Source organism: Solanum dulcamara, chromosome 5 (genome assembly GCF_947179165.1).
Source record: "Solanum dulcamara chromosome 5, daSolDulc1.2, whole genome shotgun sequence".
NCBI classification, from domain to species: Eukaryota; Viridiplantae; Streptophyta; class Magnoliopsida; order Solanales; family Solanaceae; genus Solanum; species Solanum dulcamara.
The window spans coordinates 79,829,946-79,854,897 of record NC_077241.1 but is presented as its reverse complement, the minus strand read 5'-3'; the positions used below and the strand labels follow the sequence as shown (position 1 = coordinate 79,854,897).

Here is a 24,952-nt window from a genome sequence, read left to right as displayed (position 1 = left end):
ATAACAAATGTGCACTTTGGAACACAAAATCATTCAAAATTTTACTTTGAATAACCCACTTTCCTAGTCAAGTTATAATTCAAAGAAACAGACCAACTGAAAACCGTCTTTGCTGTTATACTGTAAACTTCTGTCATCTAGATATTACTTCTTCCAGAAGGGGGAGCTTATAAATGTACTAACCACGCTCAATTCCATGAAACCAAAAATCAACTAAAAACAAGGGAATAACACCAACGCCAAATTTCCCTCTACATAAGCTTCAAGATTTTTAGGGGTGAAAAAACATATTCGGACTCTTAAACCCATGTCGGAGAGGGAGAATCCCCCACACACCATCAACATTTTTTAAGAGTCCAACAAACATAGGCGAAAACAAAAGATCTGCAGTTGAGCATCTAAACTAGTTACAACAGCTTACAGCTTCCGAACAGGAGTTTCATCTACAATTCAGTGCATGAATCCCCATTAACAAAATCAAAAGAGTATCAACAGGCAGCTGATGATATACCCAGCCTATGCAAGGACACATATACAAACATGTAAATAGGATCGGAATATGGCATGGTCAAAGCAAGTCAATGACACATCCTATAAACAAAGACTTTACACTAGTGCCATAACCTCATGTATGCAAGAAGCTGAAGAGGCACCACTGAACAAGATCTGCGAGTCAGTTTTCTAATGATAATAGTAAACACCCCAATAAACAAAAAAACACCTAACACAAATTATGACATGGTAGCTCTCTCATCAGAGCTAGCAGAGGCCTCATTTCCAGCAGGAGAAGTTTCACCACCGTGTACCTCATCTTCGCTGAACATGCTGTCTCCGCCAGATTCAGAGGATGAGCCAATCTCCTCATCACTGAAAACCTCAGCCCTATGCCGCCTCCTCACATCCTTTATGCCTCTTCCTTGAAGAGCCAATCGTCTGCGCTTTCTTGCCTTCCTCTTGCCTTTGGGAAACTCTTCCTGTTTTGATTCAAAAGTCTTGTTCCTGACATCTTTAGCACCTCTATCCATGCAATCTTCATTATCCTCCGATTCAGTAAATTGGGAGTCAACATCAAGCTTGCGTCTCTTCCTACTTGTACTGGTCTGATAAAGAAAAATAAATTAAAAGAAATAATCCAAATATGAATCCAAATGGTGAATTGAATATAAACATCATTCATTAACAAGCATTAATCAACATAGTTCCTTTCTGCTGTAACCTAAGCTTCATGGATGGTTTTCTTCCTTATTTGGGTAGCCAGGCAGGGAAGTCAGGGCTACAAGGAGATCTGCTTGTTAAGACAACAAACTTCAATCTTCACTATTTGGGAAAGAAATCGAGGTGAGGCATAAATCAGCTGGAGCCCTTCCAAACTAGCTATTTTCACAATATTTTTTGAAGTCCTCACCCTTGATCCTTCACAATGACCTCACTCTAGAACAAGAAACACTGCCTAACATTGAACCTTGCGTCCCTCATAGTTAAATATGGCCACAGTAATTAAAAAAAATTAAAAAAATCATCAGCTTAACCATTGATGCAACAAGTTTCTTCAATTGCAATAGCTATCCAGATTTACTGCAAGAATTTGTCAAAGATAAAAAGGAAACTTAGCACAGTTGCCTATTTCTTTCACAGACTCAGGGAACCAGCCATTCCCAGTTCCCCACTTGGGCTGCATACTAGTACAAACCCTTCTTTTAAGAAGTAATATTGGGAGAAATTGTGTATTCATATGTATGGTCGCGGAACATATAAAAAGACCTAATGCAAAGACGGGTCATCATTGGTCTCCAATGTTATTTGTAATATAAAAGTGTGATATAGGAAATGTAAATGTAGCCCTCAATTTCACATGATCTTATGCAATTAAGCCGGTCCCAAGCCCAGATAAAGGAGGGTGGCATACACTGACATCTAGCATAAAAATGAACTATTATTATGCATCTTGAAGAGCTGAATGAGTACAGAGAATTCAAATAGCACCTTCCTCACCCTCGATAAGGCTTAGCTGACTGAATATGAAGCTTAAATAAATGCTTAAAAAGCAACAAAATTAATTTAGAATCGTTAAGACACTTTTCAGACTTCCAACCAGTGCCTACACCAAGCCATAAATGTAGCAGAAATTATAAAGATACCTTGGGACCCCGATCAACCAGGCGAGACCATTCACTTCGGTTCCGCAAGCAATCAAGGACAGCCTGAGAGTGACTTGAATATGCATAACGTTCTCCGTTGTGCTTCCTCAAGTTCGGCCAGTGCTACAGAAGAATCAGGAAGATGAAAGACAACTTAATTTTTTTGTTAACACCAGAAAGAGAACACATCTTATCTCATTAAAGCATCTGTACCGGAAGAACTGCATTGCAGAGTTCTTCATAAGTCATTCTTTGACCTTTGCTCATAATTTCAGCAATCAAGCCTACAAATGCAGAAAAAAGGTGGCAACGTAACATTAAGAAGATCCAAAATAAAAGGAAAATTCTTTTTTATAGAACATCTAACATATATAACTCTTGTTAAGGCAAAAACCTGGTAATGTCTGATGTGAAGGATGACCAACCACTTTTGCATCAGCTACTGCACTTGGTGAATTGTGCATTGAGGAAAGGTCTGGCTCATTTGCCTCATTTGGGGAACATAAACTACTACTTGCAGAAGTATTGGACACAAGTGTGGGACTCTTCTTCAGAGACTGCACACTTTTTGCTGATCCAGCGTCTCCTTCTCTCTTAAGAATAGAATCTTCTTCTCTTCTACAACCAAGAGAAGTTGACCTATCAGATTTCTTAGTTTCCTGAACCACATCCGGAGAACAGTTTGAACCATCTTTTCCTATGTCCTTTGACTTTCTCCTAGATGTCTATGGCAAAATATAAACATGTCAGAATAAAGTCAATAGGCATATACCTATTATGTAAAAAAATCATGAAGCTTACCAAACCATGATCTTTTCCTCCACCGCTAGATGTTCGCTTCATTAGCATACTTGTAGATGTTGGAGAGGTTAACTGGGGTAAGCTACCAGCATGACGCATCCGTGGCACTCGAGGAACTCTAGGAGAACTATTAAGTTCTTGATGAAGCAGTAAAGCAAGCTACATTAAAATGGACAAGCGTAAGCTAAGAGGGAAATAGTGAACTTTAAACATTCATTAATTCAACTTCTACCTCTTCATCACTTAGTGCTGCAGGAGATGATGAAGACGGAGGATGCATCAGGTGTGTATTCACTTTAGAAGATGGTTGGCAACTTGGCTGGTTTGTCTTCTCACATTTTTGTGTTAAATGTGTACCTTCAGCTTTATTCTGTATGTGTGTCGCACTCTCACTTTGCAGTGAGCTAGAAGACTCTGCAGAGCGTGAACTAGCAGGGTTACTCAGCACAGTTGATGTTTTAGCAGAAGAATTAGGGACTGAATCCTTTGCTTCTGATACTGTTTTCTTCACTGGAGCATGAGAGAGCTTGGCCAACTGCAATGTCTTCGATGCCGAACCAACTGATGACTTTGGGAGCTCTTTCAACATTTTCTTTGGCCTTTGACGCCTCTCTTCATCCCTACCAGCATCCATTGACGAACTCTCTCTTTTATTACTCAGATTGCTCCCAGACATTCCCCTCGGTTTACCACTAGAATCATGATTATGAGCTTTCGAGGATATCCGACTCCCAGGAGCAGAAGCCTTTGTTGTACCTGAAGATGATTTTCCCATGGATAGAACTACTTTACGGTGATTCGGAGCTGATAACGAAGTTGCGACTGCTAAGCTTGATCTAGATGCCTCTTCAGCAGGTTTTGAACTTTGTTTGTGTCCTGAACTCTTTCTTGCTCCTACTGTGACTTCAGAAATCGTAGGTTCTTGATTAGATTGACAGAGTGCACTGGGTGATTCATCAGTATTAGTTGTATTACCACCAATAATTGCCTTTCTACTGTCTTCCTCTAATTTACAGTCACTATATTCAGAATTGACTATAGTGGTAATATTTACTCCAGCTTTTTCAGACAAGCATCCTGAAGATGTCCTTGCAGGTTTTGCCAATGATTTTGTTATATCCAACTTACCCTCAATTGGAAGTAAACGTTGATTTTCAAGGTCTGCAGGATCAGCATGGATTTCGGCTTCCAATTTAACCTCAAGTTCTGAAGAGCAAATAACCTTGTTATCACTTGAGCTTTCAACATTTGGCTGCCTTTTAATGCTAGGGACAAGACATGCAACATTTTCTATCATGGGCTCCACAGTTGATTCAGTTCCAAGACTTAGAACTGCAACCTCTTCCTTATTGTTGGTAGCATTAGTAACAACCTAATTTCACAACCAACGTTATTTTACAAACTTCCTTAACTAGAAAAGAAAAGGCAAGAACAAATAATAAACAATCTTTGTGTAATGTAGAAAATGAAAGCATCTCTCATCTCTTCTTTCTGTGTAATGGTTGCCTAAATATGGAGTAAAATTCTGCAGTGGCAAGGCATAAGCACTGAACTGACAAGGTGAAGTGCAATGGACAATCAAGCATGCAAGAGGGAAAAGAGCCTATTCTGAGGTTTTTAAAATGTCTTCAGCTGCTACCTTATATTATACATGGGGAGAGAAAAGAATGGCAGTGTTCAGAAACAAGCAGAGAAGCAGTGGGACCATAGTCTAGCAGATCATTCAGGAAGTCCACTGTAGAGGGATTATGAAGCCTAAAATAGCATGGAAAGTGTAGACTTTGAACTTTTATCCCTAGACTAATACTAGTAAGATATAGTAGGTAGGGAAATGTAGTCATGCTGTTCTGATGCTGCTTCTGATGTTGAAACTTGTTTGCCCGAGAGTAAGTTGCTTTTCCTTGTAAATAAATTTGTTTGGTAATGATCACAATGATGGAATTTTCACTGTTAACAGGGTATACAAGAAGGGTCTGAGTGAAACTACAGGCAGGTCAACAGGACCATGGACTACTATCTGGAAAAGTGTGGCTCCCACTAAAGTGAAGTGTTTCACTTGGCTGGTAACTACGAAAGCATGATTGACACATGAGGCACTACAAAAGAGGGGGATCAACATAACCTCTAGATATTTGCTATGAAAGGAGGCATTAGAAACCAACAAACATCTATTCCTGCATTGTAAGGTCACAGCACAAGTATGGACATTAGTCACTACTATTGCCGGAATACATTGGATCATGCCTGAGCACACTGCAGACCTGCTTAGTTGTTGGATCGGGAGAGGAGGAAGCAAGAGCCAGAAAAGATGGTGGAAGACCGTCCCAGTTTGCATCTGGTGGAACATCTGGAAGTAGAGGAACTAGAGGATCTTTAAAGGAGAAGAGTGCTCTATACAGAAGATTAAGTGAAAAGTTATTACTTCTCTAGGCTTTTGGTATAAAGAAAAGATTATAGAAGAGGAAATTCAACTAGTGGATTTTATAGGATCTCTGTAAGTATCTTTTCACTCTTTTACTGTAAACTTTTTGGAGGTGGCTAGCATAGCCCTTAATGCTGAAGAATAGAATTTACCAGTTTCAAAGTCAAAAAAAATTGGTTCGGTAATGAAGTTTTGTAGTAAAAAATATAATGATTTTTTTTATTAGGATAAACATCAGCATGATGTAAAGTTCCCTTTTCTCCACAACAGTATAAGAGGTAGGGCTCCTTGAGACCTTCTAGATCCAAAAGGCATCTAAACCTACTCATAACCGGGAAGACATAGTCGATACATTTGCATTTCTAAAGGAAACTAGTCATCGATAGCCCATGCTATGCACAGGCCCAACAACACTAACTTAAAATCTATAATTTATTTAAGCCATATGTACAAGCATATTCTGCTTGTTAAAGAAGATCTGGCAACTGACAATAGCTTTGACAGAAACTTGGACCGTAAAGAGAGCTAGCCGTGCTTAATATGCAATATATATAATATAAGAGAATCCTCAGCCCGGTGACGTGACATCCTATATGACAAGCATTCCTATTTATCTTTTTTGTCAAAAAAATTTAGCATTTTTCCCCTTTTAAATAAAACAAAAAAGTCTTCCATTAAAGAAAAGCGGTTATATTCTAACAATAACCTCTTTTCTTGATATAAAAAAACATCATTTCTTTTTCCTCCCCTTGACATAGGTACTCGCCAAGGTAAATATTCTCTTTCTCGCTTTTGGGATTTGTTTTGTTTGTGTTATATGTATCTCTGTATCCAGTATTTTGTATTTCTGTCGCCATTTAGATTTGCAGTTTTCACACCAACTGAGGAAAAACAAAAAAATATACATATTCAACCTCTTTCTCTATTGATTTATTTTTCACAGGTCAGACATCTTCTCCAATGTATGATCTCTGATTTTAAGTTGAACTTTTTTTCCTTCATTTTAAAATTATGCTTTTTTGGGTGTTAATGGTGGGTGCTTTATTTTTCTGTGCGTATGTATCGGCCTTTGCATCGCAACTTTGAATCGAGTGTTTTGATGGATTGGAAAATCACTAGCTGCTTAGGGTTTTCCTTTGTTGCATTTGACTTTTCTGGGTGCAAGTGCAAAAGGAATATGTTTTATGTCTCTCTGCCTTCACACACACAGAAGGCATATAGACCTCAATGTATCATCTCCTCTTTATAGGGTTTGCAGTCTATTTCTTCTTATGCAAACTAATTCCTTTCATGTCTGTGTTACAGTTTCCCATCAATCATCTTGGACTCTGATCAAGAAAAACTTCTTCCTGCATCGTAGCCGCAAAAGTCAACCTATTGATGAGGTGAATGATTTATCCCATTTCTCAAGGTGTGGCAAGATAGTTAGATGTTGCAATAAGAATAATAATTGGGGTGGGGGAGATATTTTTGAAAACATATAGTTACGTGTTTTAGTTGCTGTTAACTTGCTTGACTCGTAACTTCCTGTTCACTCTCAAATAGAGGTGTTGAGGCATCCCTATACACCTAACATTTTTGGGGGGTCAATTCTATGCCATTTTTCCATTTTAAAGGAATTCAAGAGCATGACCCATTACAGAAAATTGGGTATTCAACAGTCAACTCTTTCCCCTGATATAACAGCCGCCACTTCTTTTAATCCTCTTGGGTAGGGCTCCATTCTGTCCCTCCTTCTCGCAGGCAAATCTCCTCTTCTTCCTCTCCTCGCCATAGGTACTTGGCAAGGTAAATATCTTTTTCCTTGCTCTTGAGATTTTCTTAGTTGGTATTTTATGTACCTTTGTATCAAGCATTCGAAATTTTTACCGGCTATTAGGTTCGTTGTAGCACTGAATATAGGGAAGGAGATTACAGATTTCTATTTTTGGGACAATAAATTGATATTGTGCATTTATGATGGTACTTGTTGCTCATCATGCTTTGGGATTTGTTAATATATAAGGTTGAAACTGTACTTGGACATAAACTTAACTTGAAAATCAAATTTTATGAGTGAAAATAAATTTCATTTGAAATACTGAATTATTTATTTTTGTGTGTGTGCGCTTTTGGAGAGTTATCTCTTTTCTTTTTTTCAATTTATACTATGAGTGATGGAAACAAACAAAAACAAACTTTTGGAAAGAATTCAGAGAATTATGAGAAGAAAATTACACGAGAGAGAAAAAATCACAGAAGAAGTAACAGTATGACAGAGGGAAAAGGGAATAATAGAGGATTGAGAGAAACAATAGATTTTCTGGAAATATTAGCTTATTTAAGGGATAAAAATTTGAGTAATATATTAATTAACAAAGACTATTTTACTTTTCCTCTAGCCAGACTGATTTTCCAATGATCAGTTGTGTTCACTTTGCATCTTCGGCTTTCTTCTTCTATTGTTCTCTTCGTCACTTCTGGCTTTGCTGCTGTTTCATGTTAGTTCATTCTTTGTGTGATACTTCGATTTTATAATGGTTTAATATGTTCCTCTTTTAATGGGGTGAAATATGACTGATTTTTGCAGTTTTATGTAGCTTCTACGAGTTTCGTGACTGTTAATACTTACTGCAATCTTGACATGATCAACACTGGGGACATTCTATAATCAAGTTTGCTTATATAAATTTCATCCGAGGTAAATAAAAGGAGAGACCTTTGGTTGGGGGGCTACTTTGCAACTTATTTCTTTACCTTCTTTAAGTTAATTATAAATATTAATAAGAGTAAAACTAATATACTTATATACCTATATTCAATGAACATACGAAAAACATTATATGCTTTGTTAAATATACACAAGACAATCATTTTTTTCCTAAAAATCTTTATTCATTCTAGAAATGAAGAAGACTTCAGCTTACAAATTTCAACCTACCCCTATCAAATTCAATAAATTTTATGCACGGAGACAATTGGGATAAAATTGTGGGTATAAGTACAAATGTTGGTTCTATTTTTTGATGACAAGGGAAACCCGCAGTCGCTGCCCTTTAGGTGCGCACAGGGTAAAAACTCTGTTCCTATGCAATAGCTCGCAAACCACACAGGAAAGGTAACCCGCACTAGGCAAACCCGATGCGACGAGCTCGGCCCAGAAGGCAAACCATTTGCTTTCGCTGGCAAGGGGTTTCAAGCTTGAGACCTCCAACATAGAAGTCCCAAGCCCAAACTGCTGGGCCACCCCGAAGGGTACAAATGTTGATTCTAATAAGGATCTATCCTAATAGACATATTTAAGGGAGGAAAAATAATAAAACAATATGAATAATAAATTTGTCGAAGCTTCCATAAAAATTGATTTGAACTTAAGAAGAAGCTATGACTTTTCTGGCATGAAATGCAGCTGCATTAGAAGCAAAACCACTTTCAAATGAAAGATTGAAAATATAATGTCTTAGTTTTTTTTCTAATGATACAAGTTCAAGAGTTATGTAGTTGACTCGAAAAAACATTCTAGGAACCAAAGTATAACATGAAGCTCCTATTTCAAGTTATAATATCTTTTGTCTATGTAATAATTGATTTTATTATCTATTTGTGAGCTGTTTGATATTGGTGTATTTATCCCTGTAAAAAGATAATATTATTGTATTTACATGATAACTGTTGTAATGAATTTGGGTACTTTTTGGTGATTCCTGATTAGGTTGTGCCATTTACTAGGAATTGGAAGAATATAAGCATTGTGAAGAGAAGTGTCATTGATGTAGAAGAGGTAGCTTCTCAGTATCTCTCCCCCTTCTCCTACATTCCAATGGAAGCAATAAGAATGTTGCTATAGATGAGAATCTTTGCGGCTGTGATGCTGAAGTAAAGCTGCAAAATATTGTGAATGAGAGCTCTTTCTTACTCCATTATTGCACATTTCTCTCATATCTCATAAACCAATCCCGAAGGGGGGCTAATTAGAAATTTATGATGTCCATTTATTCAGCTGGTATCTATTGTTAATTTATACTTATTTGTATATCATTACTTTAGGCTTTAATGGTCATGTCATCATGGAAAGTATACATGGGTGATCTTTCCCGGAAAAGCTATGGACATTATTGCAGGCTGAATGTAGAAATCTTGGATTGGGTAATCTTCCGTGTAGAATGTCATTAGCTTGGAATATAAAAAATATCACAAGTTACAAAAAAAGTCTTTTGAAAATTTTAAAATAAGATACAGGAAAAAATGAGGACTTGTGTTTGAAAAGCAGTTTAGAATAGAAAACAAGGTTAGTAAATTGCCAGATATGAACAAGATTAAAATTACAACACTAAAAGTCTCTAACTATAATCAATATTTAGTTTTACTTGCTATTATACTAATAAACATTATAATTCACAATAGAGTTAATGGTCTAAAATACACCTCAAGTATCCCCGTTTTTCGAATTCATACATGAACTAATAGGTGTGTGAGTTCCCTACCTGAACTATCACCAACTATTTATCAAAACACGCTGCAACTATCAATTGTTCCCTTTTCCTCAACTATAAGCGTTTTTTTATGTACCCTTTAGGCGCATAAAGGTACAATGCAATAGCTGGCAAACCACACAAGAGAGTAACCCACACTAGCCAAACCCGATGTGACGAGCTCGACCCAGAAGTCAAACTCCTTGCTTTCGCTGGCAAGGGGTTTCGAACTTGAGACCTCCAACATAGAGTTTGACCCTTCACTCTTTACAATAATGAATATTGTGTTTATGAACAACATTTAACTAGGAAAGAAAGGCAAGAGTTTGTGTTATATAATTTGTTTTTCAAGTGAAAAAACGCTGATTAGAAAATATAATCTTATAGAACTACAAAAAGGGAGGTCATGATTTATTTATATAGATTTGTCTGCAATTTATTTTTCCCTTAGACATTTGATTGTAATTTTGGTTTATATTTTTTTTGATATGCTTGGAACTGCAATTTAAAAACTGTATTACTTACAATATATAACTTATTTTTTTATTTTAATATTATAATCGTTTACCTAAAGTAGATGTTTCACCGCGTGAAGCGTGGGTTGATTAACTAGATCCAATAGGAATAAAAGAAACACAATCCACCTTTATCCCCTCCCATTCAGTCTCATATGAAAGCCAATAAAATATACCTTCTCTTTCTTAATCAAATCCCAACCGGTAGCACTACTAGAACAGTTGATCCATGTGCTTCACCATAATGGCTAGATTTAAATACTTCCAGTCATTTAGCAAATGCTATATGCTCCATTTCAAACATGTTTCAACATGTGCATAAATGTTATCACATGTTTTATAAATATGGTTAACCTTACACCAGCACATAACATGAAATATGTAACTGTAAGGTTCAACTTCGATCTCATCTTAAATTAGGGAAGGAGATGAGTTATGGCAATCTGGATTCTCAAATCGCATGGTTACCCTCAAGGCGCTTCCTCACTCAGTGCGATTTTTTTCCCAAGCAGAAGGAACTGATGCAAAAATAACAGTGGCTTTGACTGTAAGGAACTTTGGTGATATTGGCTAAGACCATAAGAAGAAAGATTTTATCTCCTCTTCATTTTCTAATAGGGACATTGTAAATCCGTTGAGGTCAAAGCGCCTTGCTTCTATTCCTAATATGCCCATCAATTTTACCTCTCTAACAAAGGGGAGGCAAAGAGGAAATAAAACTGGAATAGCCAATCTTCGACATTCCTACAAAGTTTTGGTCTGCAAGCTATTACAGTTTTACAAAGTTAAGTACAAATAGGATAATACTTAATAGCACAAAAAAATACTCTACCACTTGATAAATGCAGAACTGGACATAATTGGTCATAAACTTGGCAATGTGTGAGAAATGAAACAAAGAGAAGTCACCACATAATCACAGGAAGCTGTAGCATTAAAACCGATCACATACCTCTTCTGTCATAGGTAAACTAGCAGAATCACTCTGCTCTAAATTTGTTACTGCTCCATCGTTCTCCATAGGAGAGTCCTCAACCCTAGCAGAAATGTGGTTTCTAATCTTGTCTTCTCGGGGATATGCTTCACTTGTTGAGCAGCGTTTAGAAATATCACAAGATGCAACTTTTGAAAAGAGCTCATTTGAAGTTGGAATGTCAGAATAGCTTGTAGTGTCATGGTCCAGTACACGAGGTCCTTCCAAAATGTCAACAGCAGCCAAAACTTCCCGTGAATTTCCAAATTTTGTTCTCTGAATATCTGTCTTGACAGCCATGGGACCTCTGTCTTTAAAAAAAAATTGCAATTGCTTTGAGTTAATTCCCATAACTTGAAAAGGAATATTAAGTATCATTATCAAAAATCATGGTAGTACTAGTAGCAATTCAAATAGTAGATAAAGCAGCAGTAACACAAACCAAATATTGAAAGTCAAGAAAGAATTAGACATGCCAAAAAAGAATTAAATATATATAAACTAAAAACCGTAGTACCAAAAAAAGAACCTTTTTTTAACAAGAGGGTAGTAGCTTAATCACCTGATCTAGAAGCATGTGCATCTTTCTTAAGATAACCCTCCTTTTCAACGATCTTAGACTTCTTCTTACCACTTTGGTCCTTGGACATCCCAAACTCTTCTTTCTTACTCTTGTTGCCTTGTACCATGCTAGGACCCAATAAACCTGTGTCCTTCTTCACATCATTGGTTGAGCGAGTAGTAGCATCTGAATCCATAGCATTGTTGGACTCAAGAACAGGCTTCTCGGAAACAGGACTAACCACTGGTGCAAACAAGCAGTTTTCCTTAGACAAGGAGAATAAAGCACCAGCACCATTACCAGTAATCATCGCATTGCCTTTGTCGCTGGTGTTATCATGGGCCTCCCTTGTTTCATTATCCAAACAAGGAAACTCCCTATATTTAAAATTAAAGATTTTGGGAACATAACCACTACATTTCCACAATTCACGACCAAATACAGATGATAACCCAGAAAACAAAGCTGGATCACCACCGGGGACACCTTGCACGTGAACCCTTTCCTCCATTGGCAAATCAGTCCAAAGTCTAAAGGGGTTTCGGATAGTGAGAGTATTAGGATATGGAGAATTCATGGTCAAAGTCTTGGTGGGCAACTCAACAAGCAGCCGAGCAACCTCAGTTTCTTCGCTATCATTCGTGGTGGCTTTATTCTTACACTTATCACATGCAAATAACTTTTCACTCTTGACATACCGCACGCAACGTGTATGTACCCACACACTGCACTCGTCGCAATTAACCATCTCCTCCCCATCATCAAAATTCACACCACAAACACAATCCACTGTCCATGAACCATCAATCCAGTCATCCTGTTGGTTTGCAACGGGAAGCCGGTGAGACCGGCTCTTCATGGTTGCAAGGGCGGCTCAACCCTAAAGCAAGCAGTGACTTTAGGCCCAAAACAATAAGGGCCTCAAAATTACAACTCTCCGAAAGAAGCAAAAAGCCCCAAATCCAAATTCAGTTCAAACATACAACGATATATCATTCATGAGACTCAAATACGAACACCTATATATACATCCGAAGCACAGCAAAGAAATAAATTAGAGCATAACGCAAGATTAAACGAATAAACACAAGTCGAAATCAAACCCAAAAGCAGAGCAAGCACCGAGTAGAAAGTCAACACAAAAAAAATGAAGGAGATACATACATACCTCCTGGGAAGAAATAAAAAGAAAGCTCAACAAATCTGATGTAGAATGTTAATGGCGTTCCAAGCAGCGTAATAAGCAATAGCAGAATGAACGCCTGCGCTTTGAAGGACCAAAATACCCTTGCTAAATATACATAATTATGTATTTATTTGTCTGTGTTTTTTTGGTTAATAAGGAGATTATATATTGTGCAACATTACAAAGAGTACTTTTTATTGGTTTTCCATCCAATTTTCGAAGTTTGTGTAATTCCGATTAAATTTGAATCACGCACTGCAGGGCCCATTTGGGGGTGGCGATCTCAACAAGATATTTTCCATTCTCATGGCTCTTTTTCGAGACGAGTGACGCAATTCCATCACTGCACCACAATTCATATCGGTATTACATTGAGTACTTATAGATACATGATTAATGATTAGATTCACTGCAGAGTGTGCAAATGTATGTCTAGTCTTGAGATTCATAAACCCAAAAAAATTGTATTCATGCACTATTGCCGAGAACTATGGGACATGCGAAAGCGGTCTAATTCAGGCTTTATTTTTAGATGTTATGAATGATTAGTTGTAACGTATAATTTTGGCTTAAAAACTGTATGATTGTAAATAATAATTTATTACGCCTGACTAAGTGTATAACTTAGTTATTTTACTTCTTATTTGTAGGACAGGTGAAAAACGTACTTTTCAAAGTTTTTTATTAATTGTGCAGTGTAATAGTTGGGATCGAGGGCCAGGGTTAGGGGGGCTGAGGGAGCTTCTAGATTGAAAATAGGGTCTTGGAATATTGGGACTTTATCGGAAAAGTCTATAGAGTTAGCTAAGATTCTTAAGAAGAGGAAGATTAATATAGCTTCCGTCCAAGAGACTAAATGGGTAGGACCTAAAGCTAAGGAGGTGGACGGGTACAAACTTTTTTTTTCGGGCAAGTCGAGGTATAGGAATGGAGTAGGGATCTTAGTAGATAGCGAGCTTAGAGATCAGGTGGTAAAGGTTAGGAGGATCAATGATAGGATGATGACGATTAAGTTAGTCATTGGAGGGCTTACCTTGAACATTATTAGTGCCTACGCGCCGCAAGTGGGGTTGGACGAGGAGATAAAAAGGCGTTTTTGGGAGGACTTGGACGAAGTGGTGGTCAGTATATCGCCTACTGAGAAATTGTTCATAAGAGAAGATTTCAATGGGCACATTGGGTCTGTTTCGACGGGCTATGACGAGGTGCATGGAGGATTTGGCTTCGGGTGCAGGAATGGTGGAGGAGCCTCACTCCTGGATTTCGCAAAAGCTTTTAGATTAATGGTGGACAACTCGAGTTTTCCAAAGAAGGAGGAGCAATTGGTAACCTTTCGTAGCTCGAGAACGGCGACGCAAATAGACTTTTTGCTCCTTATAAAAGATGATAAAAGCCTCTGTAAGGACTGCAAGGTCATACCAAGTGATAATCTTACGACCCAACACAAGTTATTGGTCATGGACTTGGACATAAGAAGGAAGAAGAAGAAGAGGGTCGTGGATGACCGATTGAGGATTAGGTGGGGTCGTTTTACTCTGTCTAGTGCCCTAGAGATGGGGGAGAAGCTGATGGCTATGGGGGCGTGGGATAGAAGGGGGGGATGCAAGTAGTATTTGGGATAGGATGGCCATTTGCGTTAGGGAAACAGTTAGAGAGGTGCTGGGGGTCTCACGAGGCCGCCATGGTGGGCACCGAGGGGATTGGTGGTGGAATGGAGAAGTCCATGGAAAGGTAGAAGCAAAGAAGCGAGCATATGTAAAGTTGGTAGATAGCAAGGATAATGAAGAAAAACGAATGAACAGGGAAAAATATAAGATGGCGAATAAGAAGGCGAAGATGGCAGTTTCGGCGGCTAAAATGGCAGCCTTTGAACGCCTTTATGCAGAACTAGAGGACAGAGATGGGGATAAAAAGCTATTTAAGCTTGCCAAGGTGAGAGAGAGAAAGGCAACGACTTGGATCAAGTGAAGTACATCAAGGACTAGTATGTCCAAGTATTGGTATAGGAATCCCGCATTAGACAAAGATGACAGTCATACTTTCACGAACTCTTGAACGAATAAGGGGACAGAGACTTTGTGTTGGGAGACTTGGAGCACTTGGATAGGCGTTGCGACTTTGGGTATTGTAGGAGAATAAAGGTTGAGGAGGTTAAGAAAGCAACCGGACCTGACGAGATCCTTAGGGAATTTTGGAAGAATGCAGGTGGGGTAGGATTAGAGTGGCTGACTGCGTTGTTTAATGTCATTTTCAAGACATCGAAGATGCCAAAAGAATGGAGGTGGAGTACAATCATTCCCGTGTACAAGAACAAGGGAGACATTCAAAGCTGCAACAACTATAGAGGTATTAAGCTGCTAAGTCACATTATGAAAGTGTGGGAAAGGGTGATGAAAATGAGGGTGAGAAGAAGTGTGTCTATTTCAGAGAACTAGTTTGGATTCATGCCGGGGCGCTCGACTACAGAAGCCATTCATATTGTAAGGAGATTGGTGGAGCAGTATAAGAAGCGAAAGAGGGACTTACACATGATATTCATTGACCTAGAAAAGGCCTATGACAAAGTGCCAAGAGATGTCCTATGGAGATGCTTGGAGGCGAAATGTATACCTGTGACGTACATTAGAGCGATTAAAGACATGTATGATAGAGCTAAGACCAGGGTAAGAACGGTAGGAGGGGACTCAGAGCACTTTTCTGTTACGATGGGGTTGCACCAGGGATCGACTCTTAGCCCGTTTCTATTCGCCCTGGTGATGGATCAATTGACAAGACAAATACAAGGTGAGGTGCCTTGGTGTATGTTGTTTGCGGATGACATAGTCCTTATTGACGAGACTCACAACGGAGTTACGACAAGCTGGAGGGCTAGAGACAGACGTTGGAGTCTAAAGAATTTAAATTGAGTAGGACCAAGATAGAATACTTGAAGTGCAGGTTTAGTGGCCTGCCGCGTGAGGCTGAGGGGGAAGTGAGGCTTGGCACCCAGGCCATTCAAAAGAAAAAAAGCTTCAAGTATCTTGGGTCTATTATACAGGAAGATGGGGATATCAACAATGATGTTTCACACCATATTGGTGCAAGGTGGATGAAATGGAGGCTCGCCTTCGGAGTGCTGTGTGACAAGAAAGTGCCACCAAAACTCAAAGGAAAGTTCTACAAAGAAGTGGTTAGACCGACTCTATTGTACGGGGCGGAGTGTTGACCAATTAAGAAACTTCATGTTCAGAAGATGAAAGTCGCGAAAATGCGAATGCTGCGGTGGATGTGTGGGCACACTAGGATGGATAAAATTAGGAATAAAGATATCCGAGACAAGGTGGGAGTGACATCGGTGGAGGACAAGATGGGAAAAGCAAGACTGAGATGGTTTGGGCATGTGAAGAGGAGAGACACAGATGCTCCAGTGCGGAGGTGCGAGAGGTTGCCTATGGACGGTTTTAGGAGGGGCAAAGGGAGGCTGAAGAAGTATTGGGAAGAGGTGATTAGACATGATATGGCACAGTTGCAGCTCACCGAGGACATGAGCTTAGATAGTAGGCTGTGGAGAACTCAGACTAAGATAGTGGACTAGGTGGCTTATCCTTTCTCCATAGTAGTCGTAGTTTTGCTTATTTGTTTATTAACATTTGATTTCTGCATTTGATTACTACTTATATTTGTTGGTCCGGTTTACTTTAGGTATCCTATTTATCTATAGTAGTTAATGCTCCTTTCTTTTCGGTCTTTCCTACCGACCTTCTCGCGCTCATTATTCATATTTTTATATTGTTTTCGATATGCTTGGCTCTACTGACTTATATCTTGTTTTCCTTGTTTCTCCTCTCTTGTTCTTCTCTGTTAAGCCGAGGGTATTTCGGAAATAGTCGCCTTATCTTTCAAGGTGGGGGTTAGGTCTGCGTACACTCTACCTTCTCCAGACCCCACATGATGATACTATATACTAGGCTTCTTGTTGTTGTTGTGCAGTGTAATAGTTGGTGAAGGCTTTAGCCAATTTGTTAGTAATTAATTGAGCATGGATTAACAATCCGGCCTCTCACATGGATGATTTGGATTTATTTGCACGATTTGCGATGAGTGTAATTTGATAAGCTTCGATATGGGACTTGAACCACGTTATTTTTTCATGGAGAGAATTAATATATGTTACACCATCATTATATATAAAATTTACTCACTCTCTATCATACCCAACAATAGAATTTTACAAACCAATTACAAGATATTTGAAAGTGCACGGAAATAGACTCTTGCAAATATTTTTGCAGAAACTGACACTCGAAATCTCAAATATATCATAGTACGCTACATGATAGGAAGATTTATCTTTTGTTAAAAAGAAAAACACGGAACACTCAAAGATGAAGAAGGCATCTCAAGGATTTGCCATCCACAAGCAATTGAAAAGCTTCATTGATCTTCTCAAATGGGAGTCTGTGAGTAATAAACTCGTCCAATTTCACCACCTGATTTTAATTGATACACATTAATCGATCAGTAAGTTTAGAAGAAGAAAAAACAGAACACCAAAATAAATAAATAAATATATAGATATATATATATATGTAAAATTTACCCCAGCCATGCATTGTTTAGCAAAAAGAGGGAGTTGGGATTTTCCTTTGAAGTCACCAAAGACAGAAGCCACAATCCTTCGGCCATCGAACAGTTCCATAGGATGGAGTGACAACAATCTTGGTGTCGGATGAATTCCTAAAACAATTGCCATGCCCCATCCCTGTAATACATGTTTGTTTGTTTATTTTCCTAAGATAATCTATATAAAAAGAACTTATTTTTATTTATAATCCATATAAAAAGAACTTACATCATGTGTGGATGAAAATGCCTCTCGAAGAACTTCCATATTTCCAGCACACTCAAAGCTATAATGCACGCCCCCTCCAGTCATTTCTCTTATTTTCTACAACACACCATGTGATTATAATTAAGAACTCACATTGATATTAAATTAAAAACAATCTTTTTAGTCATGGAGTTTGTCTCCTTATAACAACTTACCTCATGGACGGGTACATCAATTTCTTTGGGGTTGATGAAATCGGTAATTCCAATTGCTTGACCTTAATTAGAACCACAAAAAGTTATCGTCAAATTATTTGTCTAATTGTCAACTTAATTAATTCAGAGCACATACATGGATACGTTTTTATTCAGTTCAACAGCAGCCTCCAAAATCAATTAGTTTTCAGAAAATGTTTACCTTTAATACGTTTTTCAGGGTTAATATCCACTCCTATGATCTTCGACGCACCTCTGGTTCGTGCCCCTTCCACAACCTGCAGCCAAATTGAAATTTTAAACTAATTGTTCTGCTAATTATTATTTTTTCAAGTAAAATGAACCAGCCAATTTGATAAAAACTACGAGGACGATTTCTATGTTTGTTCCATAAATTGCCTCCCGCACTATTACAAGTCAACGGGGGCCGCTTGAAAAGTCTAAATTCAATAAAAGAGGTCCCATTGACACATTATTACTAATTGAATGAATCCACTTGCTTTCCTACCTTCTACTGCAGGAGTCATGTTTGATTTGTCAATAATTTTCTTTGTCCAAGCTACACTGTGAGGGTGGAAAAGAACAAAACTACCCTGTTATGGCTTTTAATTGATGGAGACAGTGGGCTTGAGAATGGGTCAGTAGTGTCAACAGCGGAACCCGTATAACCTCAAGTTATCTAACATCTACCTGATGCATCAATATTACCTTGTTGACAATCACAATTAGTATAATAATTTTAAGAAGCTAGAGTAAATGGCTTCACGCCCACTATAATAATTACTCATTAATTGATGGGAAGCAGGCGGCGTTCACGATTTGGATAAAAATCTATGTAAATCATAAAATTGAATCACATCGATTAAGTAAATCGATTTTCTTTGACTTGATTTTATATTATTAAAAATTAATAATATTTAATTTAATTTCGATATTGTTCAAGAAATATCAAACCAAATTGACAAGACAAGTTATATACAATTTTTAAAAAAATTATATATACATAATATATTATTTTTATAAATATATTTTTTATGCAAAAAAATACAGCACTCTAAGAATAAATAATAAATTCTGATGTGTCTTTTATTGTGCAACAATATCGATAGCCTATGTATTTTTTTTTTTATGAAGGACCCAACTGGATATTTCCAAAGAAAATAAAAAAACAAAACAAAAAAGGAAAAAAGAGGAACGAAACAATAAAAGGGAAAGTTTCAGATAAAGATCTGAAATAACATGGAGACAAAAATGAATTGTTGTCCTTTTACTTTCTCGCTTATATGAATCATTTTTTTTAATTTTTATGTATAATTAATAACCAAATTAAAGCGAACTAAAGTAGGTAACAATTAAATTATTTAATTTGATTTAGTTTTAATAATATAAAAATTAATTTAATTAATTTAATTTTTATTTTAATCCAGAACGGACCTAGTAGGAGGAAGGTATACGACTTATGAGTCGATTAATGAGAGAAGTGATTAATTAGGAACTTACGGCCAAACCAACAGCTCCTAATCCGAAGACCGCCACCGTTTCCCCTGTTTGAACGTCAGCCGTGTTCCACGCAGCTCCTAGACCTGCATCATCCATCAATAATAGTAGTACCGTTTAATTTCTATGCCCAACCTGCCTAATTATGAAACAAAAGTAGGGCCAAAAATCCTAGAGACTATCATATAGAGTTATTCATCTACCTAATTAATATTTTGATTGATAGATTTTTTAATTCGTATAAAATTGAAAGCATCAAATATGATGTTTGATTATAATTTACAAGTTCATATAAATAAAATATGTAGTATTTGTTTTGTTCACTTTTATTACTATAACTCTAAGAAGAACTAAAATGACCCTAGTAACAAAAATAAGTAGAACATGTACCTTGATTTAGAAGTTGAATAAAAAATAGTTGTTGTTATAATTCTATTAATGTAAGAGAAGATAATACCAGTGGATACGCCGCAGCTAAGCAAGGTCATCTTGTCAAGTGGGGCACGAGGGTCAATCTTGACTAAGCAGGCTGAATCAAGGACGGTGTACTCGCTAAATGTGGAAGTATTAAGAAAATGATAAATGGGTTTGCCATCCTTGTTCCTGAACCTGCACTTTCCGTCGCTGTCCATGACGCTTTTGAAGGGATTCACTCGGAACTTGCCACACAAATTGGTTTTCTTTGACGATTTGCAGTAAACGCAGTCTCCGCATTCTCCATTGAAAATAGGTACTACCTGATCTCCCGCTTTCATGTCTATCACACCTTCTCCTACGCTTTCCACCACTCTGTATTTCTTTATTACATTAATTTAACAAATTACTCTTTCAAAACAAAACACACTTTATGATGTTCAACTTACCCTGACGCTTCATGTCCCAGAATTCGAGGGTAAGCTCGTTGAGCTTCGTTCTATATATACACCAACAAATTAAATTATCGATCATCACAATTAATAATTAGGAACAAATTAACAGAGACAGATGTTTGTTTTTTAATTGATGTATATATGTACCTCGCCTTTCCAAGCACTGAGATCCGTATGGCAGATGGAAGTAAAGAGGATCTTGATTCGGACCTCCATTTTGTTCGGTGGATCGACCTGCACTTGTTCTATCATCAAGGGCTGCCCCGGACCATAGGCTACAGCAGCTGCAACAATAACAATAACAGCATCACAAAACGTAACGTTTTTGTTAATTAATTTCTACGGAAAGTTAAATCAAATTTATTACTAGTAAACAAAAAACTGACCTCTGCAAGTGATGACCTTTGGAAGCGTACCATTTACATGGGAAATGCCGTTGGAAGCCATATCAACAATTTTGGGAGTCAGTTTTCTACAAAAGAAGAAGACTATGCAATTGAAAAAGAAAGCCACAGATGCAGGGCCTTATTTATATAGTGCTAGCACAAAATTTTCTAGTCAAACAGGGCAGGCAAAGTAATTTATTACAACCCATATACATGGAATCTAATTGAATTCATTCTCATCCCTGTATGACCTTTTTTTAATCTGTACAAACACTTGTCATGGCAAATAAATATTAAATTGTGAATTTATAAAGTAATGCACACATATTAAGAAAAATATTCAATGACATAATTTAAATCATATTTTTTATTATTGTTTTTTGTAAAATCATAAATATAACTTTGCTAGTAGTATGATTTATCTCCTAGAAAATATAAAACTTCAATAAATAAAAGGGTAAATATAGAAAAAATTTCAAACATCTATCTTAAACTTTGAATAATTCAATTATTTTGAATAATGAAAAATTCCTCAAAAATTCACTTAATATGGAATAGAGGAAGTAACTACTAATTAATAGTTAGATATTTGGTTATTATTGAGTATTGTTTTGTACTAATTAGCCCCCTCCTTGCTTTTCTCCCATTAGTTGCTTTAGTACCAATTTAAATTGATATTATTATTTTTTTAAAAATAGTTAACACAAAATGAAGAAATTATTTAATTTGAATATGGATTAACCAAATCTTGAACATTCTAAAAGAGGTGCAATATTATTATTATTGCTGTGGGACTCTATTCCTTTTTATTAACTAGCATATTTAAATTCTTAAAAAAACATTACAATTCATATTACTTTTATTAAGATTCTAAATATGTAAAATCTATTTGTAAGCCGTATAAGGAAATGGATGCACAAATTCACGTAGAAAAGCAGATACACTGACTCTCGTACTTTAGAGTTTAGACCACGACTCTTTTTGCGATGAAAAAGTATTATATGATCCTCTCAGTAATTCTAATTATAATATACAAAAATCTTTATTTGCATGTTCAATCTTCTGCAGATGACAAATGCATCAAGCATACTGACACTACCATTGTAAAATATCATCGCACGTGTTTGACGATAATCCCAAATTACCTTTTTCAAACACACTCTGTGATACACCTAATTCAACAGGTCATGGGATTTATCTGTCACTCTCATCTCCCAACTTGTAATTAAATAGAAAATTAATAACAGCAAAAAGAAAGAAATACAATTTTAAGGAAACAAATGATCTCATGTACTTATCTAATATCAACATTGAGACATGGACCAATTATCTGGTATAAATTAACTTATATCGAAAATTAACTGACCAACATGAATTATTTATAATCTACTGTCGGTTAACAAGCCTAAATAAGTTTTATTTTGTTATCTTTCTAATGTTAAGAACACAAGACCTAATAAGTGAAATTAAACTCTATTTTTCTTATATAAAGAAAAACGATGATATGTTGTGTGTACATCCGTTAAAATTAAGGATAAATTTGTATTATAATATAATCAGAGGGATATATTTGGATCGAAAGTATAACAACGGATATATATAAACTATTTTTGATAGTACAAGAGTATATTTGAATCAAAAGTATAACAATGTATATATATAAACTATTTCTTTTCCTTTAAAAAATTGATCAGCAGGGATACATGGAAAATGAATTATTTAATTAACTACTTCGTGTTATCTTTTACATCGATAGCCATTTTTTTCCCCTTACGACATAATCTCCTCCATTAGTGAGGTTAGAACTATTAGCAGACGTTGACTTGATCCTGGCTGTTGCTTCATGTGCTCATCATATTTATATTTATAATTTAAAATAAAATCCCACCGCCCGTGACTCATTTGTATCACTATTAGGAGTTTACCCAGCTATTCTAGCACTAGTTCGTATTTTCTAATTTTAATTTTATAGGCAGACATAAGGAAAAAAATATTCGCTTATAAAATAATTATATGAAATTTTATATTAGAAATATTAATTGGCGATGACCTGAAAAAAATGATAACTAACTTTTATTATATATGTGAAATAAGGCTATTAGTCAAGAGGTTGATCTAGAATTTTTTAGTTTATGGGTTGTAGATTTGAACAAGAAGAGGAATTTATAAAGTTTTAGATAAATTATTTGTACATATTAAATAATTTTTTTAGTCAAAAATAAAGTATGCGCTATAATTACTAATTAAGTTCTAATGAATCTATATCGAAATGTTAGTTGGCCTTTTATAGATAATATAATATTTTTATAATAATGATATGTGACATGAGTTTTAATTAAACATGTATTGACCAATTAGTGCCAGAAAGAGAAACGTGGACTAAATTTTTTTTGTTAAAGCGATTGACGCTTGACCACTAGCTTTTGATGTAATAGACGAATGAATTAGTAGTAATTATGAGCTCAAGAAGGGTTCACATTTACTTACCAGAAATTGAATCATAAGGCATTTGCGATTTCATCGGGGGCAAAGCTATTGTGAAATTTGGAAAATGTAAGTAGATGAGGAAAGCCTTGTCTTTTGTGATTGATTTGAAGCAACTTCTAATTTGGGCTCCTGGAGTTCATTTTAGGGAACTTCAAAAGCCTAACCATTGCTTTGTAGCCCACGGGCCCAATTACCATTTAACACAAACATACGTGCCTTTATGTAATTAGACGAAACTAGTTGGTGGAATGGAAGAAAAGAGATGAAGATATCGTATCATCATCCTATCGACTTTGGCTTCTCATGTAGCACCTTCAACCTCTTGGTTTCTCCATAACACCTTAACGAAAGCTACTTCCTTGTTCCTTAGCCTGCTAACTTCACCAAAATTAAAACGTAACACAAGACGTAGTATTAATTAAGTAATACAACATCCTTTTTCTAATAGAGCTAAATTATGTTCGGCTTAAGTCGACATCATCCGATAGTGATTTTTGCACAAAAGATTAATTATAGAGTAAAATGGAATGAGGGAATGTGTTGTTTTTGAAAAAATAGTAAAGGGTTTATTGAAAATAGAGGGTAGTGACATGATGGCCGGTGGGGCTTGCTAAAGATGATGAAATCTGAAAGTTGACAAACTAAATTACTAGAAACTTCATGAAACAGCCAGGTGCCAACGATTACGTGTAGTGCCAAGGACCAAGTCTTGTGTTTCTCTATAAAATTATTTGTATCCAAATCCATTCCTTGTTTTCGTTTACTTACCGCCTCTTTTTGATCCAAGTAGTTATTTCTCAATGTTAACTCTTTTATTTAACATTCGGACCAACTAGTAACTTATCCTTCTGTCACCAACATGCTTGTAAAAAATCCGTCTCAAACCCTACAACTAGCGATATTTTTATGCACTATATATGACAATAAGGTTCTTAATTATAAGTCGTCGGTTCATGTACATCCACAATATCAAAGTCCAGACTTTAGAAATAAACACACACCTCACCAAGCATGCATATATATCAAATAATCCCTATTATATATGTGCTATTTTCAAACTTTGGATTGTCTATATATAGCAACAATCTACCTATAAATAGTGGAGGCAGAATCAATAGATGTTATGGAGAGGGTCTGATGGACAAGTGATATGTCGCCCAAGCCAATGATATAGAAATTTTGACTATGAGCCCGTTTGGATTGGCTTTAAGATGATTAAAATCAACTTAAAGCCCCTTTTTAGTTTTTGGACGTGTTTGCCTAATGTTGACTTTAAGCCATAAAGTTCTTAAAGTCAGTCAAAAATGAAAAGTTAGGATTCCTAACTTTTTTTTTCAAAGTGCTTAAAGTCATTTTCTTTAACCATGAAAATTACTTTTATATCCCTTATATTTTAACTAAATTCTCAAACTACCTTTTTTTTATTCTTTTAACCCTAAAATTCACATCATAAGCACTTTTATCCAAACACTCAACTGCTTATTTATAAAAATAACTTTCAGCACTTCAAAGTTCTAAAAGCACTTCATACATAAAAGTTATTTTTTTTAAGCCCATCCAAACGGACTCTATATATATATCAATTAAATCAACAATTGTGATGAGCATTAATAAACTGATTGACTAAAGCTGAAGTTAAT

The 24,952-nt window shown here is 36.3% G+C and overlaps 3 protein-coding genes across 5 annotated transcripts; 1 reads left to right on the top strand and 2 right to left on the bottom strand.

Annotated features, from left to right (window-relative positions):
* Positions 1-372: 372 nt before the first annotated feature.
* Positions 373-13,132, bottom strand: LOC129890245 (uncharacterized). Of its 3 annotated transcripts, none has more exons than XM_055965815.1 (9): positions 13,031-13,132; positions 11,863-12,881; positions 11,280-11,611; positions 3,172-4,311; positions 2,940-3,098; positions 2,533-2,863; positions 2,352-2,422; positions 2,139-2,261; positions 373-1,100 (listed from the first exon to the last, which is right to left on the bottom strand). In XM_055965815.1, the coding sequence occupies exons 2-9, from the start codon at positions 12,719-12,721 to the stop codon at positions 732-734; spliced, it is 3,384 nt and encodes a 1,127-aa protein (XP_055821790.1). In that variant the 5' UTR covers positions 12,722-12,881; positions 13,031-13,132; the 3' UTR covers positions 373-731. The 3 variants fall into 3 exon arrangements, with proteins under 3 accessions (XP_055821790.1, XP_055821793.1, XP_055821789.1); XM_055965818.1 differs by having other exon boundaries at positions 11,863-12,742; positions 13,031-13,125; XM_055965814.1 differs by lacking the exon at positions 13,031-13,132 and having other exon boundaries at positions 11,863-13,018.
* Positions 13,133-14,049: 917 nt separating this feature from the next.
* LOC129890816 (uncharacterized) lies at positions 14,050-14,658 on the top strand. Its single transcript, XM_055966292.1, has one exon. It carries the CDS (start codon positions 14,050-14,052, stop codon positions 14,656-14,658), a length of 609 nt encoding a protein of 202 aa, XP_055822267.1.
* A 2,550-nt stretch (positions 14,659-17,208) lies between these two features.
* LOC129890244 (alcohol dehydrogenase-like 4) lies at positions 17,209-20,944 on the bottom strand. Its single transcript, XM_055965813.1, has 10 exons — positions 20,826-20,944; positions 20,587-20,723; positions 20,434-20,483; positions 20,028-20,359; positions 19,574-19,656; positions 18,276-18,351; positions 18,074-18,135; positions 17,880-17,975; positions 17,628-17,789; positions 17,209-17,517 (listed from the first exon to the last, which is right to left on the bottom strand). The coding sequence occupies exons 1-10, from the start codon at positions 20,884-20,886 to the stop codon at positions 17,407-17,409; spliced, it is 1,170 nt and encodes a 389-aa protein (XP_055821788.1). The 5' UTR covers positions 20,887-20,944; the 3' UTR covers positions 17,209-17,406.
* Positions 20,945-24,952: the final 4,008 nt, after the last annotated feature.

Excerpts from the sequence above, each read along its gene's own strand:
- LOC129890245 (XM_055965815.1), bottom strand. The coding sequence starts at position 12,721 with ATGAAGAGCCGGTCTCACCGGCTTCCCGTTGCAAACCAACAGGATGAC. Across the intron at positions 2,262-2,351 it reads TCTGCAATGCAGTTCTTCCG|CACTGGCCGAACTTGAGGAA; the intron begins GTACAGATGCTT and ends ATTCTTCTGTAG. Across the intron at positions 1,101-2,138 it reads TGGTTGATCGGGGTCCCAAG|ACCAGTACAAGTAGGAAGAG; the intron begins GTATCTTTATAA and ends TTTCTTTATCAG.
- LOC129890816 (XM_055966292.1), top strand. The coding sequence starts at position 14,050 with ATGACGATTAAGTTAGTCATTGGAGGGCTTACCTTGAACATTATTAGT.
- LOC129890244 (XM_055965813.1), bottom strand. The coding sequence starts at position 20,886 with ATGGCTTCCAACGGCATTTCCCATGTAAATGGTACGCTTCCAAAGGTC. Across the intron at positions 20,360-20,433 it reads CTGGGACATGAAGCGTCAGG|AGTGGTGGAAAGCGTAGGAG; the intron begins GTAAGTTGAACA and ends AAAGAAATACAG. Across the intron at positions 17,790-17,879 it reads CATTTTCATCCACACATGAT|GGATGGGGCATGGCAATTGT; the intron begins GTAAGTTCTTTT and ends CATGTATTACAG.